Below are 13,340 nucleotides of genomic sequence, written 5' to 3' on the forward strand. Positions count from 1 at the left end.
TTTTGCACAACACATACTTTGCAGTACACTTGCACACACAAAGACAGACACAAAGATTCTAACCTTGCCCATCTCTCCTACGTCTTCCCAAGGTTTTTTCCTGTCCCCAAGTTTTTCAAGAACAGAAAAAAAATGATGATATGGACAATTATACAGAGCCTATCCTCAGTCTGAGACCAAGCTCTATGTGCTCCACAAACATGGAATCATTTGCACAGCAGGCTGCCTCCCTGGGTAGAGCCGATTGACGGCTGCCATTGGGTGCTTATCATTCATTTCCTGTGTCGTTCAATAAGGCTTCACACACACATATCTCATACAGACATGTAACATTGTATGTGTATGACCATTCTATTTATTTAGCCCGTATGTAGGCAGCCACACTCCCATTTTCAGATGTGTGCATGCTGGGTATGTTCTTGTTTCCATAACCCACCCAACGCTGACATGGATTACAGAATCTTTAACACGTGTATTTGATCTGTGTGCATATACACACAAAGCAGCTTCAGGCACTAGCAGTTCCGTACATAAACTGACCTAGGAGATTGGAAAAAAAAAAATCTCCACCCTTTACCCACCAGGTGCCATTACCAAGATTCAAACCCGGGACCCTCAGATTGAAAGTCAAGTGCTTTAACTACTGGGCCATTGCAAGAAACAAACTGATCGAGGTGAGGGGGGGGAAAGCAGTCAAGTCTCTCACTTCAATGACGCCCTCCATGCCGGCATCGGTGAGCAGGATGGTGACATTGAACGAACTCCACAAGTTGTTCTGGTCAAAGCCGCTTCCGCTGTTCCCTCCATACAGCGACAACGCCAGACCTCTGCAACGCCACACCTACACTGACTGCTGCAGAGCTCCAGTCTGATGCAGTGCTGGGTCTTGTATTGTATTGTACTGTACTGCAATGTGTTTTTACTGTATTGCACTGCATTGTATTGTACTGTATTGTATCACATTGTATTGTATTACATTGCATTGCATTATTTTTTGTCATGACAAATTCCTCTGAGTGAAACTGGAGCTTTTCTGCCCATGGTAAGCAGTGCAGCACCACACACAAATCTGTTATCTTTTTCTGTCTGCATGTACATGTGTTTTGCTATCAAAGTGGATTTTTCTACATATCACTAATTTTTCCATGCTCTGAATACTGTGTGTGTATGCTTGCGTGCATGTGCATGCAAGTGTATGCGTTTGTATTTGAGCAAGAGTTGGATAAGTCATGTCATGTCTGTAGTTTCTATATAAAAATAAATCTATTCTATTACTTCGTCATTTATAATCAATGAGTTTTCTACATGCAAAGCACCCTGAGCATCTATTTGAGAAAAATAAAAAAAACAGTGAAAAATTGTTCTCTGTGATTATCATCATCGTCATTATCGTCAAGAAGACAGAAGGGATGCAATCAAAGACACCAGACTTTTTGCGCAGACAGGACATGATGCTGCCTGGACCTTCGTGGGTGATTAGCACGGCCAGGTACTCCAGTGGTTTGCACCTGTCACATCAAACCAACAGGTACGCATGTCAGCAACTGACAGGCCTCAGTCACAGAACCTGCCCGAGTCTTTCTGAACATATATATATTTATACCAAATCATTCCAGCCCAACATAAACACACATATATATATATACACTGCCATGATGACCTACAACATATATATACCAAATCATTCCAGCCTGACATAAACATACATATACACTGCCATGATGACCTACAACATACATATACCAAATCATTCCAGCCCAACATGCATATATACACTGTCATGATGACCTATAACATTTATATCTATACCAAATCATTCTAACCCAACATAAACACACATATACACTGCCATGAAGACCTACAACATATATATACCAAATCATTCCAGCCTGACATGAACACATATATACACTGCCATATTGACCTACAACATATATATTTATACCAAATCATTCTAGCCCAACATTAACACACATATACACTGCCATGTTGACCTACAACATATATATATACCAAATCATTCTAGCTCGACATAAACACATATATACACTGCCATGTTGACCTACAACATATATATACTAAATGATCCCATCCCAATAAACATAAATGCACTGCCATGCCACGATGACCTACAACATATATATACAACAAATCATTCTAGCCCAACATAAACACATATATACACTGCCATGATGACCTACAATATACATATATACCAAATCATCCCATCCCAACATAAACACACATATACATTGCCACGATGACCTACAACATATATACACCAAATCATCCCAGCTGACATAAACACATGTATACACTGCCATGACGACCTACAACATACATACAACAAATCATCCTAGCCCAACATACATAATCATATACACTGCCATGATGACCTATAACATATATACACAACAAAACATCCCAGCCCAACCCACTCACACTTATATAATATACACACTAACTTGAACTGTTTGTAGAGGGGCGGTAAAGGCCAACAGATGTCCACTCGTTGACAGTCTTCCACAGGTACCACTGAACAGCACAACACACAGCATCACTTACTTTCTACTTTCTTTTCTTTTCTCTCTCTCTCATAAACTTCATCCTCTCTTTTCTTTAAGTGTCTGCCTGTTTGTCTCTCTAACATTTCTCTCTCTCTCTTGTCAGTCTCTTTCTCAGTCTCTGTCCTCTTTGACTCGGTCCTTGGCTGTTCATGTCAACAGTGGATCAGCTGACCCATGAACTAGACAGAACAATGCGCTGTTTTTTTTTTGTGGATGTGGTGTGCAAAAACAGGATGTGGGTCTACAATGTAGCAAGCCTTCGTTGGACATTCCTCATTTACCATTTTAGCGTGTGGATATGGCTGTGCTTGTTACATATATGCAAATAAACAACCCCAAACTGCAGAAAAAGAAAATGGAAGATGTAAGGTTGTGGCTCCAGGTGGACATGAGGTGGAAACACTGAGCCCTGCACGGAGTGGGGTTTGCGCTGCCCACCACTATCCCCCCCTCTCCACCACACCTGTTCCGGGTGCTTGCCTTTTGGATGAGACCATAAACGGCGGTCCTATGTGCAGCATGCACTTTGTACACGGAAAAGAAACACAAAAGATCCTGTGATTCCATGTCAGTGTTCGGTGGGTAATGAGAACATGACTGTACCCAACATATGCACACCCCTCGAAATCAGAGTGTGGCTGTCTGATAGGCACAACAGGCGAGTGGTTAAAGCGTTGGACTTTTGATCTGAGGGTCCCAGGTTTGAATCCAAGTCACGGTGCCTGGTGGGCAAAGGGTGGAGACTTGTCCAGTCTCTCAGGTCAACAGATGTGTAGACCTGCTCCACTATGGACACCCTGCATGTGTATACATGTGCTGAAGATCAAATATGCATGTTAAAGATCCCGTAATCCAAGTTAGCGTTCAGTTGGTTATAGAAACGAGAACATACCCAGCAATGCAACCCTCCCCTGAAAATGGAATATGGCTGCCTACATGGAGGGGGTAAAAACGATCATACATGTAAAAGCCCACTGATGTGTAAGTGTGAACATGGGAGTCACAGCCCATGAACAAAGAAGAAGAAAGTGGAGTGATGGCCTAGAGGTAACGCGCCCGCCTAGGAAGCGAGAGAATCTGAGCACGCTCATTCGAATCATGGCTCAGCCGCCGATATTTTCTCCCCCTCCACTAAACCTTGAGTGGTGGTCTGGACGCTAGTCATTCGGATGAGACGATAAACCGAGGTCCCGTGTGTAGCACGCACTTAGTGCATGTAAAAGAACCCACGGCAACAAAAGGGTTGTTCCTGGCAAAATTCTGTAGAAAAATCCACATCAACAGGAAAAACATATAAAACTGCACGCAGGAAAAATAAAAAAAAATGGGTGGCGCTATAGTATAGCGACGCGCTCTCCCTGGGGAGAGCAGCCCGAACTTCATACAAAGAAATCTGTTGTGATAAAAAGAAATACAAAATACAAAAGTGTAGCTGTTTTCAAAGTGGGCTTAAAAACAAACACAGAAAACTCCAGCCACAGACAACAAGTCAACATGGAAGTTGTAACTCATAAAAACAAAACAATAACAAACAAAAACAAAAACCCAAAAAACCCCACCAACCAAAAAAAAAAAAACCAACAACATAAAAACCTAAACCAAACCAAATGAAAAACAAAAACAAATAAAGACCAATAAAAAGTGAAATGATTTCCAGCAAGTATTAGTTTACCAATACTAAAACTGTACCTTGACAAATTAGGAAGGCACTCAACAGATGTATCTAAAGACTTTATCTGACACAGATAAGTTCAAAAGCAGTCCCTTTACCTTTCAACAACTTGTGGAAATTCCTGGGAACAAATGGATCCTGAAAAAAAGGGGTTCATGATAACTGAACAACAACAGGTGCGGACTGCTAAGACACATGTGAATGTATATGTTTCACATAAGTATGCATTCATGAATGCACATGCTCACACACACAAACACACATGCACACAAACACACCCAAATACATACATGCAAAACGCATACACTCTAGCATACAATTCCATATGGGCACATGCATACGCACACGCACACACAAAGGACTCTCACCCTGATCATGAAATTACATTGGTTTTTGTTTCTTGTTGGCTTTTTGGTGGCAATTCCATCTTTCAGTATTTCACCAATTCTTGATAATCTGCGACTGAGCTGGTGAGTACTAATTTTTAGGAATTAAAAAAAAAAAAAAAAAAAAAAAAATCAATGAACAGCTGCTGAATCCTCCACAGTCCAAACTGAAGGTTACTATAATTCAGCACTGAACCAGATGCAGTCTTTGATTCACTCCTACATCAAAACTATCCATCAAAAATCTTGTCAAATACAACACAGGGTTTACACAAGTCCGAGCAAAAAAACCGCCCCATACTTTATCCACACTGTTTCCAAAACCTTGTGGCAATGTTTCCCAGGACCCAGACACATGGTTGCACTCAAACATACAAACCCACAAAAACACATACACTGCAAAACTAACACACATCCATCCAAAGTGGTGGTGATCAGTTTTTACACTGATGATGATGGTACTTACAATCAATGTTTTTTTCAATGAAAAGGATGACAACATACAAAAGCGTCATTCATTATACAATAAAAGACAGCAGCCTGTTGAAACACTGTTCCAGAAGAAAATTTCTTGGCATCAATATTCAAATTTCACCTCTTCCACTGCCTTTGTTCTTTTCTTCTTCTTCCTTCCTTCCTTTTTTTTCTGTTTTCAAATGCAAAATCTTCTTAATGTTACAAGATGGTGAAAGGCATCATGAAAATTCCAAAACTTTTCCAGACCATGCAAAGTGAAACATATCATATTCTCATGACTTTTCCAGCCACCCCCCAGAAATGGTCTTCCTATTTTCTCAAGACTCTGGGGAACCCAGACAATGGACCGCGCCTGCTGAGTGTTCACACCATGGTCGTTGAACAGCGCTTGCGATGGCTGTACAGCCCAATCCTGGAGCGGCAGTCTCTGTGGCAGAGATCACAGCGGAAAGCAGATGAAGCGGGTTCAGCAGCGCCTTCAGCCTTCCTCTTCCGACTGTTCTCAGCTGGCTGAGCAAGCAGAAGACCAACACCATGACCATAGGGACAGTGACGCTCAAGACATATACTGACGTTAAAGGTCCCGCAGCCATTTATTGGTCATCGGGGCAGAGATTTCATATCTACTGTGTCAACGGCTACAAACACATGTACACTGCATCTCGTAAATGTAAACTGTCAGCCATCTTCATTTACTGAAAACTGTCCATGAGAGATGAGAATCCTGCATAATTTTTTTTTTTCTGTTAAAAGGTTGAAGCTCCAATAGGCTTTTATGACCACAAGGGCTTTAGAATAATATTCCCTGAGTCAAGATCTTGACATAGGAAGGCAGGGCCCAATCCTCTCCTGCCATTTTAAACCTGCCTCAACCAGTCAGGTAGCCATTCACACCTGGGTAGAGTGAGGAAAATCAGAGTACAGTGCCTTTCCCCAGGACACTACACAAAGCTGAAACAGGGCCTGAAACCCTGACCACTGCTGAACACTGGGTCACAAGTCCAACATCTGTCTGATTTTCTCCATGGCACATCCTCAGGATAAACATTTGCAACAGTAACAATGATAATGACAAAAGGGACTTATAACATATGCCAGCAGTTTCTGCACTCACCAAAGACTGACAACTGGAAGGTCATGGGTTTGGAGCCCATCAGAAGTATAATCTTTCCAGGTCAAACACTAACATGTGAAAGTGTGTGTGTGTGTGTGTGTGTGTGTGTGTGTGTGTGTGTGTGTGTGTGTGTGTGCGTGTGTGTGTGTGTGTGTGTGTGTGTGTGTGTGTGTGTGTGTGTGAATGTGCAAAGATGCATGTAAAAGAATGAATATTTTGTTTTCCCATCGCCCAACGTTTAATTTGGCATGGTATGAAAGCTCAGCTTTAAATGATAAGATGTTGCATTTGATACTTGATACTTGTCATTGATTTACTGCAGCACACACTTATTGTCATGGACTTGTTGAAACAGACACTCACCCTGTGCTGTGCTACGGCAGGGCGCAATAAGCCACTGAAACAGAAGCAGAACTGATAAACAAGTCAAACCACACTGCAGAAACCTTACTTATCTTGCCTCAGCAGAAACCACAAATCAGAATTAACCCTTTCACTGCCAGGAAAATAAAATTTAAGTGAAATCTATTTGCCAGGGTTTTTTCCAAAAAAAAAAAACGGGTATAAATTTTCCAAAAATTCTGTGCTCTTTGTTATTGGAGAAAGACCCATAAAAGTATATATTTTCTGAAAGGTAAATGAATAAAGAATACAAAACACATGCTGTTTTCCCATTATATATATTTTTAGTGACATGCTGTTGTTTTGAAATCAGTGTTTTGTTTTTTGTCACATTTTCAACTTGTTCATTACAAACATTAGTCAGGTAATTTGCACAAAAATATCATATTTTCTGGACAAATGGATATCTGTAAACACAAAATCATACTAGAACAACCACAATATACATATATTTTTTAAGACATAGATACACAATGCACTGTGACTTCTCCAAGTGATAATATGGATGTGAGGCTAAGCCTCCTCAGTCTCCACCCCCCCCACCCCCCCTTTTCACTGCGTTGGCTGAGTGCCAAGAATATTGCTCAAACTGTGCCCTGCTAATAATTCGGTCATGTTCTGTCGTCTGCTAACATCTGTACAGCCGGCGTCACTCACTGATAGTCGCATCTTGACCACTCTCTTGATTATTTCCTTTATTTTCTATCAAATCGTCCTATAAATGTTCATCACTGTCTTCTCCTTCAAATTTACGCTTCAATACTTTCTGAGCATCAGCTAAAGAAAGAAATCTTGGTTGATTTAGTTCGTCACAATTGCATGTCTTGAGCACGGCGTCAGTCCGACATTTTGTTGAGCGAGCGAGGAGAGAAGTCAGGCAAACACTTGGACAGTGACCCAACCAAAACGTTCAAATAAAGGATTGCTTCATGACGTAGATGGGGTTTCTAGCTATGAACAGAATCTAGAAAGATTCCCCAGGCTAAAGCTACCACTATTTTTGTCAACGAAGTGAATGCAAACCAGGAAAAAGTCAGAATATTTCGATGACGAGTTATCTCGTCATTGTGGCAGCGAAGCATATATGCTTGCCATGACGAGTTATCTCGTCATATAGGCAGCCTAGGGGTTAAAAAAAAAACAAACAACATACTTAACACAAAGAAAAGGAAATTTTCTTCTTAAAAGTTGGTAACCTTCCCTGTGCCCCCCTGAATAGCGCCCTCTTTTGACGGCAGCCATCTCGACTCCTGTTCCTGTGCTCTTCATACGGCTAAGTTTTTTCATATTTTCTATCTGTCTAACGATTCTTTGGTGAACTTTTTAAAAGAAAGGGAATGTATGAAAGTGGTTAACACTTTTATTACAGAACATACTGACAGAACATACTGTACTGAGCGTTAGTTCTTCAGGGCTCTGCGCACCTTTCCACTTGCATTGAAATATTTTACCCAGTCATTACAGGCAGCCATATTCTGTCAGTGAAGGGTGTGTGTGTGTGCGTGCATACATATGTGTGTGTGTGTGTGTGTGTGTGTGTGTGAGAGAGAGAGAGAGAGAGAGACAAAAGAAAGAGGGTAAAGCCTCACTTGTTGGGCACATCCTCAAACAGGTCACACACCATGTCCTCCAGGGTGTCCAGTTGTTCTGAAAACATCCACTCAACAGTCAGTCTGTGTGAGTGTGAGCGTGAGTGTGTAAGTGTGTGTGTGTGTGTGTGTGTGTGTGTGTGTGTGTGTGTGTGTGTGCGTGTGTGTATTCACATATCTATGTGCTTATTTACATATACAAACTATTATATTTTCTACTGAGACAATGCAGTTGATGGGCAGCAACAAACAAACACAACAGAAAGAAAGAAAACCTGACAGCTACAAACAAACACAACAGAAAGAAAGAAAACCTGACAGCTACAAACAATCACAAACAGAAAGAAAGAAAACCTGACAGCTACAAACAAACACAACAGAAAGAAAGAAAACCTGACAGCTACAAACACAACAGAAAGAAAGAAAACCTGACAGCTACAAACAAACACAACAGAAAGAAAGAAAACCTGACAGCTACAAACAAACACAACAGAAAGAAAGAAAACCTGACAGTACAAACACACACAACAGAAAGAAAGAAAACCTGACAGCTACAAACAAACACAACAGAAAGAAAGAAAACCTGACAGTACAAACAAACACAACAGAAAGAAAGAAAACCTGACAGCTACAAACACAACAGAAAGAAAGAAAACCTGACAACTACAAACAGAAAGAAAGAAAGAAAACCTGACAGCTACAAACAAACACAATAGAAAGAAAGAAAACATGACTGCTACAAACAAACACAAATAGAAAGAAAGAAAACCTGACAGCTACAAACACAACAGAAAGAAAGAAAACCTGACAGCTACAAACATAACAGAAAGAAAGAAAACCTGACAGCTACAAAGAAACAGAAAGAAAGAAAACCTGACAGCTACAAACACAACAGAAAGAAAGAAAACCTGACAGCTACAAACACACACAACAGAAAGAACGAAAACCTGACAGCTACAAACACAACAGAAACAAAGAAAGAAAACCTGACAGCTACAAACACACACAACAGAAAGAAAGAAAACCTGACAGCTACAAACAAACACAACAGAAAGAAAGAAAACCTGACAGCTACAAATAATAACAATAGAAAGAAAACCTGACAGCTACAAACAAACACAATAGAAAGAAAGAAAACCTGACAGCTACAAACAAACACAATAGAAAGAAAGAAAACCTGACAGCTACAAACAAACACAATAGAAAGAAAGAAAACCTGACAGATACAAACAAACACAACAGAAAGAAAACCTGACAGCTACAAACAAACACAACAGAAAGAAAGAAAACCTGACAGATACAAACAAACACAACAGAAAGAAAACCTGACAGCTACAAATAATCACAACAGAAAGAAAACCTGACAGCTACAAACAAACACAATAGAAAGAAAGAAAACCTGACAGCTATAAACGAACACAACAGAAAGAAAGAAAACCTGACAGCTACAAACACAACAGAAAGAAAGAAAACCTGACAGCTACAAACAAACACAACAGAAAGAAAGAAAACCTGACTGCTACAAACAAACACAATAGAAAGAAAGAAAACCTGACAGCTGCAAACAAACAAAACAGAAAGAAAGAAAACCTGACAGCTACAAACACAACAGAAAGAAAGAAAACCTGACAGCTACAAAGAAACACAACAAAATAGAAAGAAAACCTGACAGCTACAAACAAACACAACAGAAAGAAAGAAAACCTGACAGCTACAAACAAACACAACAGAAAGAAAGAAAACCTGACAGCTACAAACACACACAAACAGAAAGAAAGAAAACCTGACAGCTACAAACAAACACAACAGAAAGAAAGAAAACCTGACAGCTACAAACAAACACAAATAGAAAGAAAGAAAACCTGACAGCTACAAACAAACACAAACAGAAAGAAAGAAAACCTGACAGCTACAAACACACACAAATAGAAAGAAAGAAAACCTGACAGCTACAACACACACAACAGAAAGAAAGAAAACCTGACAGCTACAAACACACACAACAGAAAGAAAGAAAACCTGACAGCTACAAACACACACAAATAGAAAGAAAGAAAACCTGACAGCTACAAACAATCACAACAGAAAGAAAGAAAACCTGACAGCTACAAACAAACACAAAAGAAAGAAAGAAAACCTGACAGCTACAAACAAACAAAACCCACCTGGACACTGGACCACCAGCGTCATGTAGTGGGCTGAATACATCCGTCGGCTGAACTCCTGCAGGCTACCATGCACCTCAATCTTCTTCTCCTTGGGAATGTTCTTCAGTGTGTCCTGGTTGCCTGCAAGCCATCAGCAAGCTGCACGTTGTCGCATCAGCCGAGCGCCAAGCAAAAGCAAGTAAAGAAGGGACTGGTGGCTAAAGGTTAACTCCCTCGGAACGCTCAGCCGTTCTCTCTTTCTTTCCTCCCTCATAGACCCCATCTGATGTCTGAATGATCCAACCTCCAACTTTTGTCATAAGGAATGCTGTATTCTTTGCCTTCGTCCAATGCTTTAATGTGAGGGCCTTCTGCTTGTAAGTCAGCACTGGTGAAACGCTGTGATTATTCCTTTATTGTCTATTTTGTTGTCTGTATCGACGGGCGCAATAGCCGAGTGGTTAAAGCGTTGGACTGTCAATCTGAGGGTCCTGGGTTCGAATCACGGTGGCGGCGCCTGGTGGATAAAGGGTGGAGATTTTTACGATCTCCCAGGTCAATATATGTGCAGACTTGCTAGTGCCTGAACCCCCTTCGTGTGTGTACGCAAGCAGAAGATCAAATACGCACGTTAAAGATCCTGTAATCCATGTCAGCGTTCGGTGGGTTATGGAAACAAGAACATACCCAGCATGCACACCCCCGAAAACAGAGTATGGCTGCCTACATGGTGGGGTAAAAATGGTCATACACGTAAAAGCCCACTCGTGTGCATACGAGTGAACGCAGAAGAAGAAGTTGTCTGTATGGAGAGAGTTACAGGTCCCATAGCTTTTTTTTACAGATATCTGGATAGTGACTTTGTATCCACAGTGTCTAGGGCTCAGCACAGGAAGGCAGGGTGAGGAAAATGGGAGTAATGCGCCTTTCCCAAGGACACAACGTGGACTGACAGGAAGAGGATTACAGCACTAGCAGGTGTGCGCATCCTGTGTTGGCCTGGGATTTCAGTTCATAACTAGTTAGTCAGGCACCAAAACCAGGACTATACCCAAGACCCTCAGACTGAAATACCAACACTCTTACCACTTGGACCATTGCATCTGTCATCTCAACTCTATCACCACCATAGTGTAGACGACTTTGGTCAGTCAGACTTTTCATCTTCACAGGTGACTCAAATGACATCTGTGCAACAGGAAATTGACTTACGTCCCCCCCCCCCACCTCACCCCACCCCCCACTTATGTGAGTTTGAAGTGAACAAGTCCACAAAGTTGTTTTGACACAAACCAAATGGTGAGACTGAGTGCATCAACTCTAAAACATCTGGCACAGGGGAGTATTTTTCACACAGGAACTTGGCAGTAAAAGAGTTAATACAATACTGATAATGATGGTAAATACAATAAAGATGACAACAGTAATAATGAAAAAAATCATAACATGGCACCTACCACACAAAAAGCGGCTGATGGGGTTGCCCTTAGAGGCGAGGGTACCCAGCAGCTGATGGAAGCGATCGTTGTCATTGTACTTGATCATCTGGAACTCTGAAGGTCATAGTTCAGTGAGAATACTTAATACCTGTAACCAAATTCACCTATTGAAATTCACTGCAAGAAAAAAAAAATACTGAAAAAGAATTCATGAACAACATGAATACCTAAACACACACACACACACACACACGCACACACACACATATGCTCACACATATATGCATTCCTATATGCACACACATTTACAGATACGAAAATAGCAAGGGTTCAAAATATGCTTGAAGTAACTTTTGGTGTTTGTTTGTTGTTTTTTTTGTATTGTGCCGACTGCAGTTTCATTGCTTCAGAGCTGTTAGTGTTGTTGCTGTTGGTTGTGATGTTGCTGATGCATTCTTTCCATCTGTTCCATCTGTCAGAACCAAATCATTCTGTCGACGCACTCTTTCCTTTCAGGGTCCGACCACCTGGATCAGCCTTCCATTGAACATCAGACTCCCAACTTCCACTGCCTTTTTCACATCTTCTCTGAACACCCACGTTTTGGGACTGGCTTTAAGAACTGTGATATGAGATGTGCCTCGTTTAGGTATCGTGATATGTGTGCTAAGCCAGTGTTTTGCTTGGATGTCTATGCAGAGTTACGAATGAAGGTTTTTGGTTTTGTGTTTAAATGCATGTTTAACACATCCGTTTTTACACTGTATGGCACAGCTGAGCTTGCTTTATACGGAAAGGTGCTCTCTCTCTATATATATATATGCATTTGATCAGTGGTAGTGGTAGGTGTATCTGCTGGTGAGTGTGACAAGAACGCTACCACTCACGTACCATTGTCGACTGCCATGATCTCTCGCTCGACACTGGACTTGACGAAGAGTGGGGAGATGAAAAACTGAGCAAACATGTCCAGCGACTTGCGGAAGTGGTCCTTGTGGATGTCAAAGAAAAACACTGTCTGCAACAATAACAACACTGGTAGTGGTAAAACAGTGAACACTGTCTGCAACAATAACAACGCTGGTCAAACAATAAACACTGTCTGCAACAATAACAACGCTGGTCAAACAGTAAACACTGTCTGCAACAATAACAACGCTGGTCAAACAGTAAACACTGTCTGCAACAACAACAACATTGGTCAAACAGTAAACACTGTCTGCAACAATAACAACGCTGGTCAAACAGTAAACATTGTCTGCAACAACAACAACACTGGTCAAACAGTAAACACTGTCTGCAACAATAACAACACTGGCAGTGGAAAAACAGTAAACACTGTCTGCAACAATAACAACACTTGTAGTGGTACAACAGTAAACATTGTCTGCAACAACAACAAAACTGGTCAACCAGTAAACACTGTCTGCAACAACAGCATTGGTCAACCAGTAAACACTGTCTGCAACAACAGCATTGGTCATACAGTAAACACTGTCTGCAACAACAGCATTGGTCATACAGTAAACACTGTCTGCAACAACAGC

At 41.1% G+C, this 13,340-nt stretch overlaps 1 protein-coding gene across 7 annotated transcripts in view; it reads right to left on the minus strand.

The window, feature by feature from the left end:
- LOC143279889 (nardilysin-like) overlaps positions 1–13,340 on the minus strand; it is a 72,530-nt gene that overhangs the window by 49,232 nt on the left and 9,958 nt on the right. For 5 of the 7 annotated variants that reach the window (XM_076584184.1, XM_076584187.1, XM_076584185.1 and 2 more), the window contains 10 exons: positions 12,685–12,811; positions 11,812–11,907; positions 10,373–10,495; positions 8,208–8,265; positions 6,580–6,613; positions 5,472–5,612; positions 4,338–4,377; positions 2,466–2,535; positions 1,431–1,508; positions 707–827 (listed from right to left, as the gene is read on the minus strand). In XM_076584184.1, the coding sequence (XP_076440299.1) occupies positions 707–827; positions 1,431–1,508; positions 2,466–2,535; positions 4,338–4,377; positions 5,472–5,612; positions 6,580–6,613; positions 8,208–8,265; positions 10,373–10,495; positions 11,812–11,907; positions 12,685–12,811 (888 nt within the window). The remainder of the gene's footprint in view (positions 1–706; positions 828–1,430; positions 1,509–2,465; positions 2,536–4,337; positions 4,378–5,471; positions 5,613–6,579; positions 6,614–8,207; positions 8,266–10,372; positions 10,496–11,811; positions 11,908–12,684; positions 12,812–13,340) is intronic. The other 2 variants (XM_076584191.1, XM_076584188.1) reach the window with 2 other exon arrangements.

Source organism: Babylonia areolata, chromosome 3 (assembly GCF_041734735.1).
Source record: "Babylonia areolata isolate BAREFJ2019XMU chromosome 3, ASM4173473v1, whole genome shotgun sequence".
NCBI classification, from domain to species: Eukaryota; Metazoa; Mollusca; class Gastropoda; order Neogastropoda; family Buccinidae; genus Babylonia; species Babylonia areolata.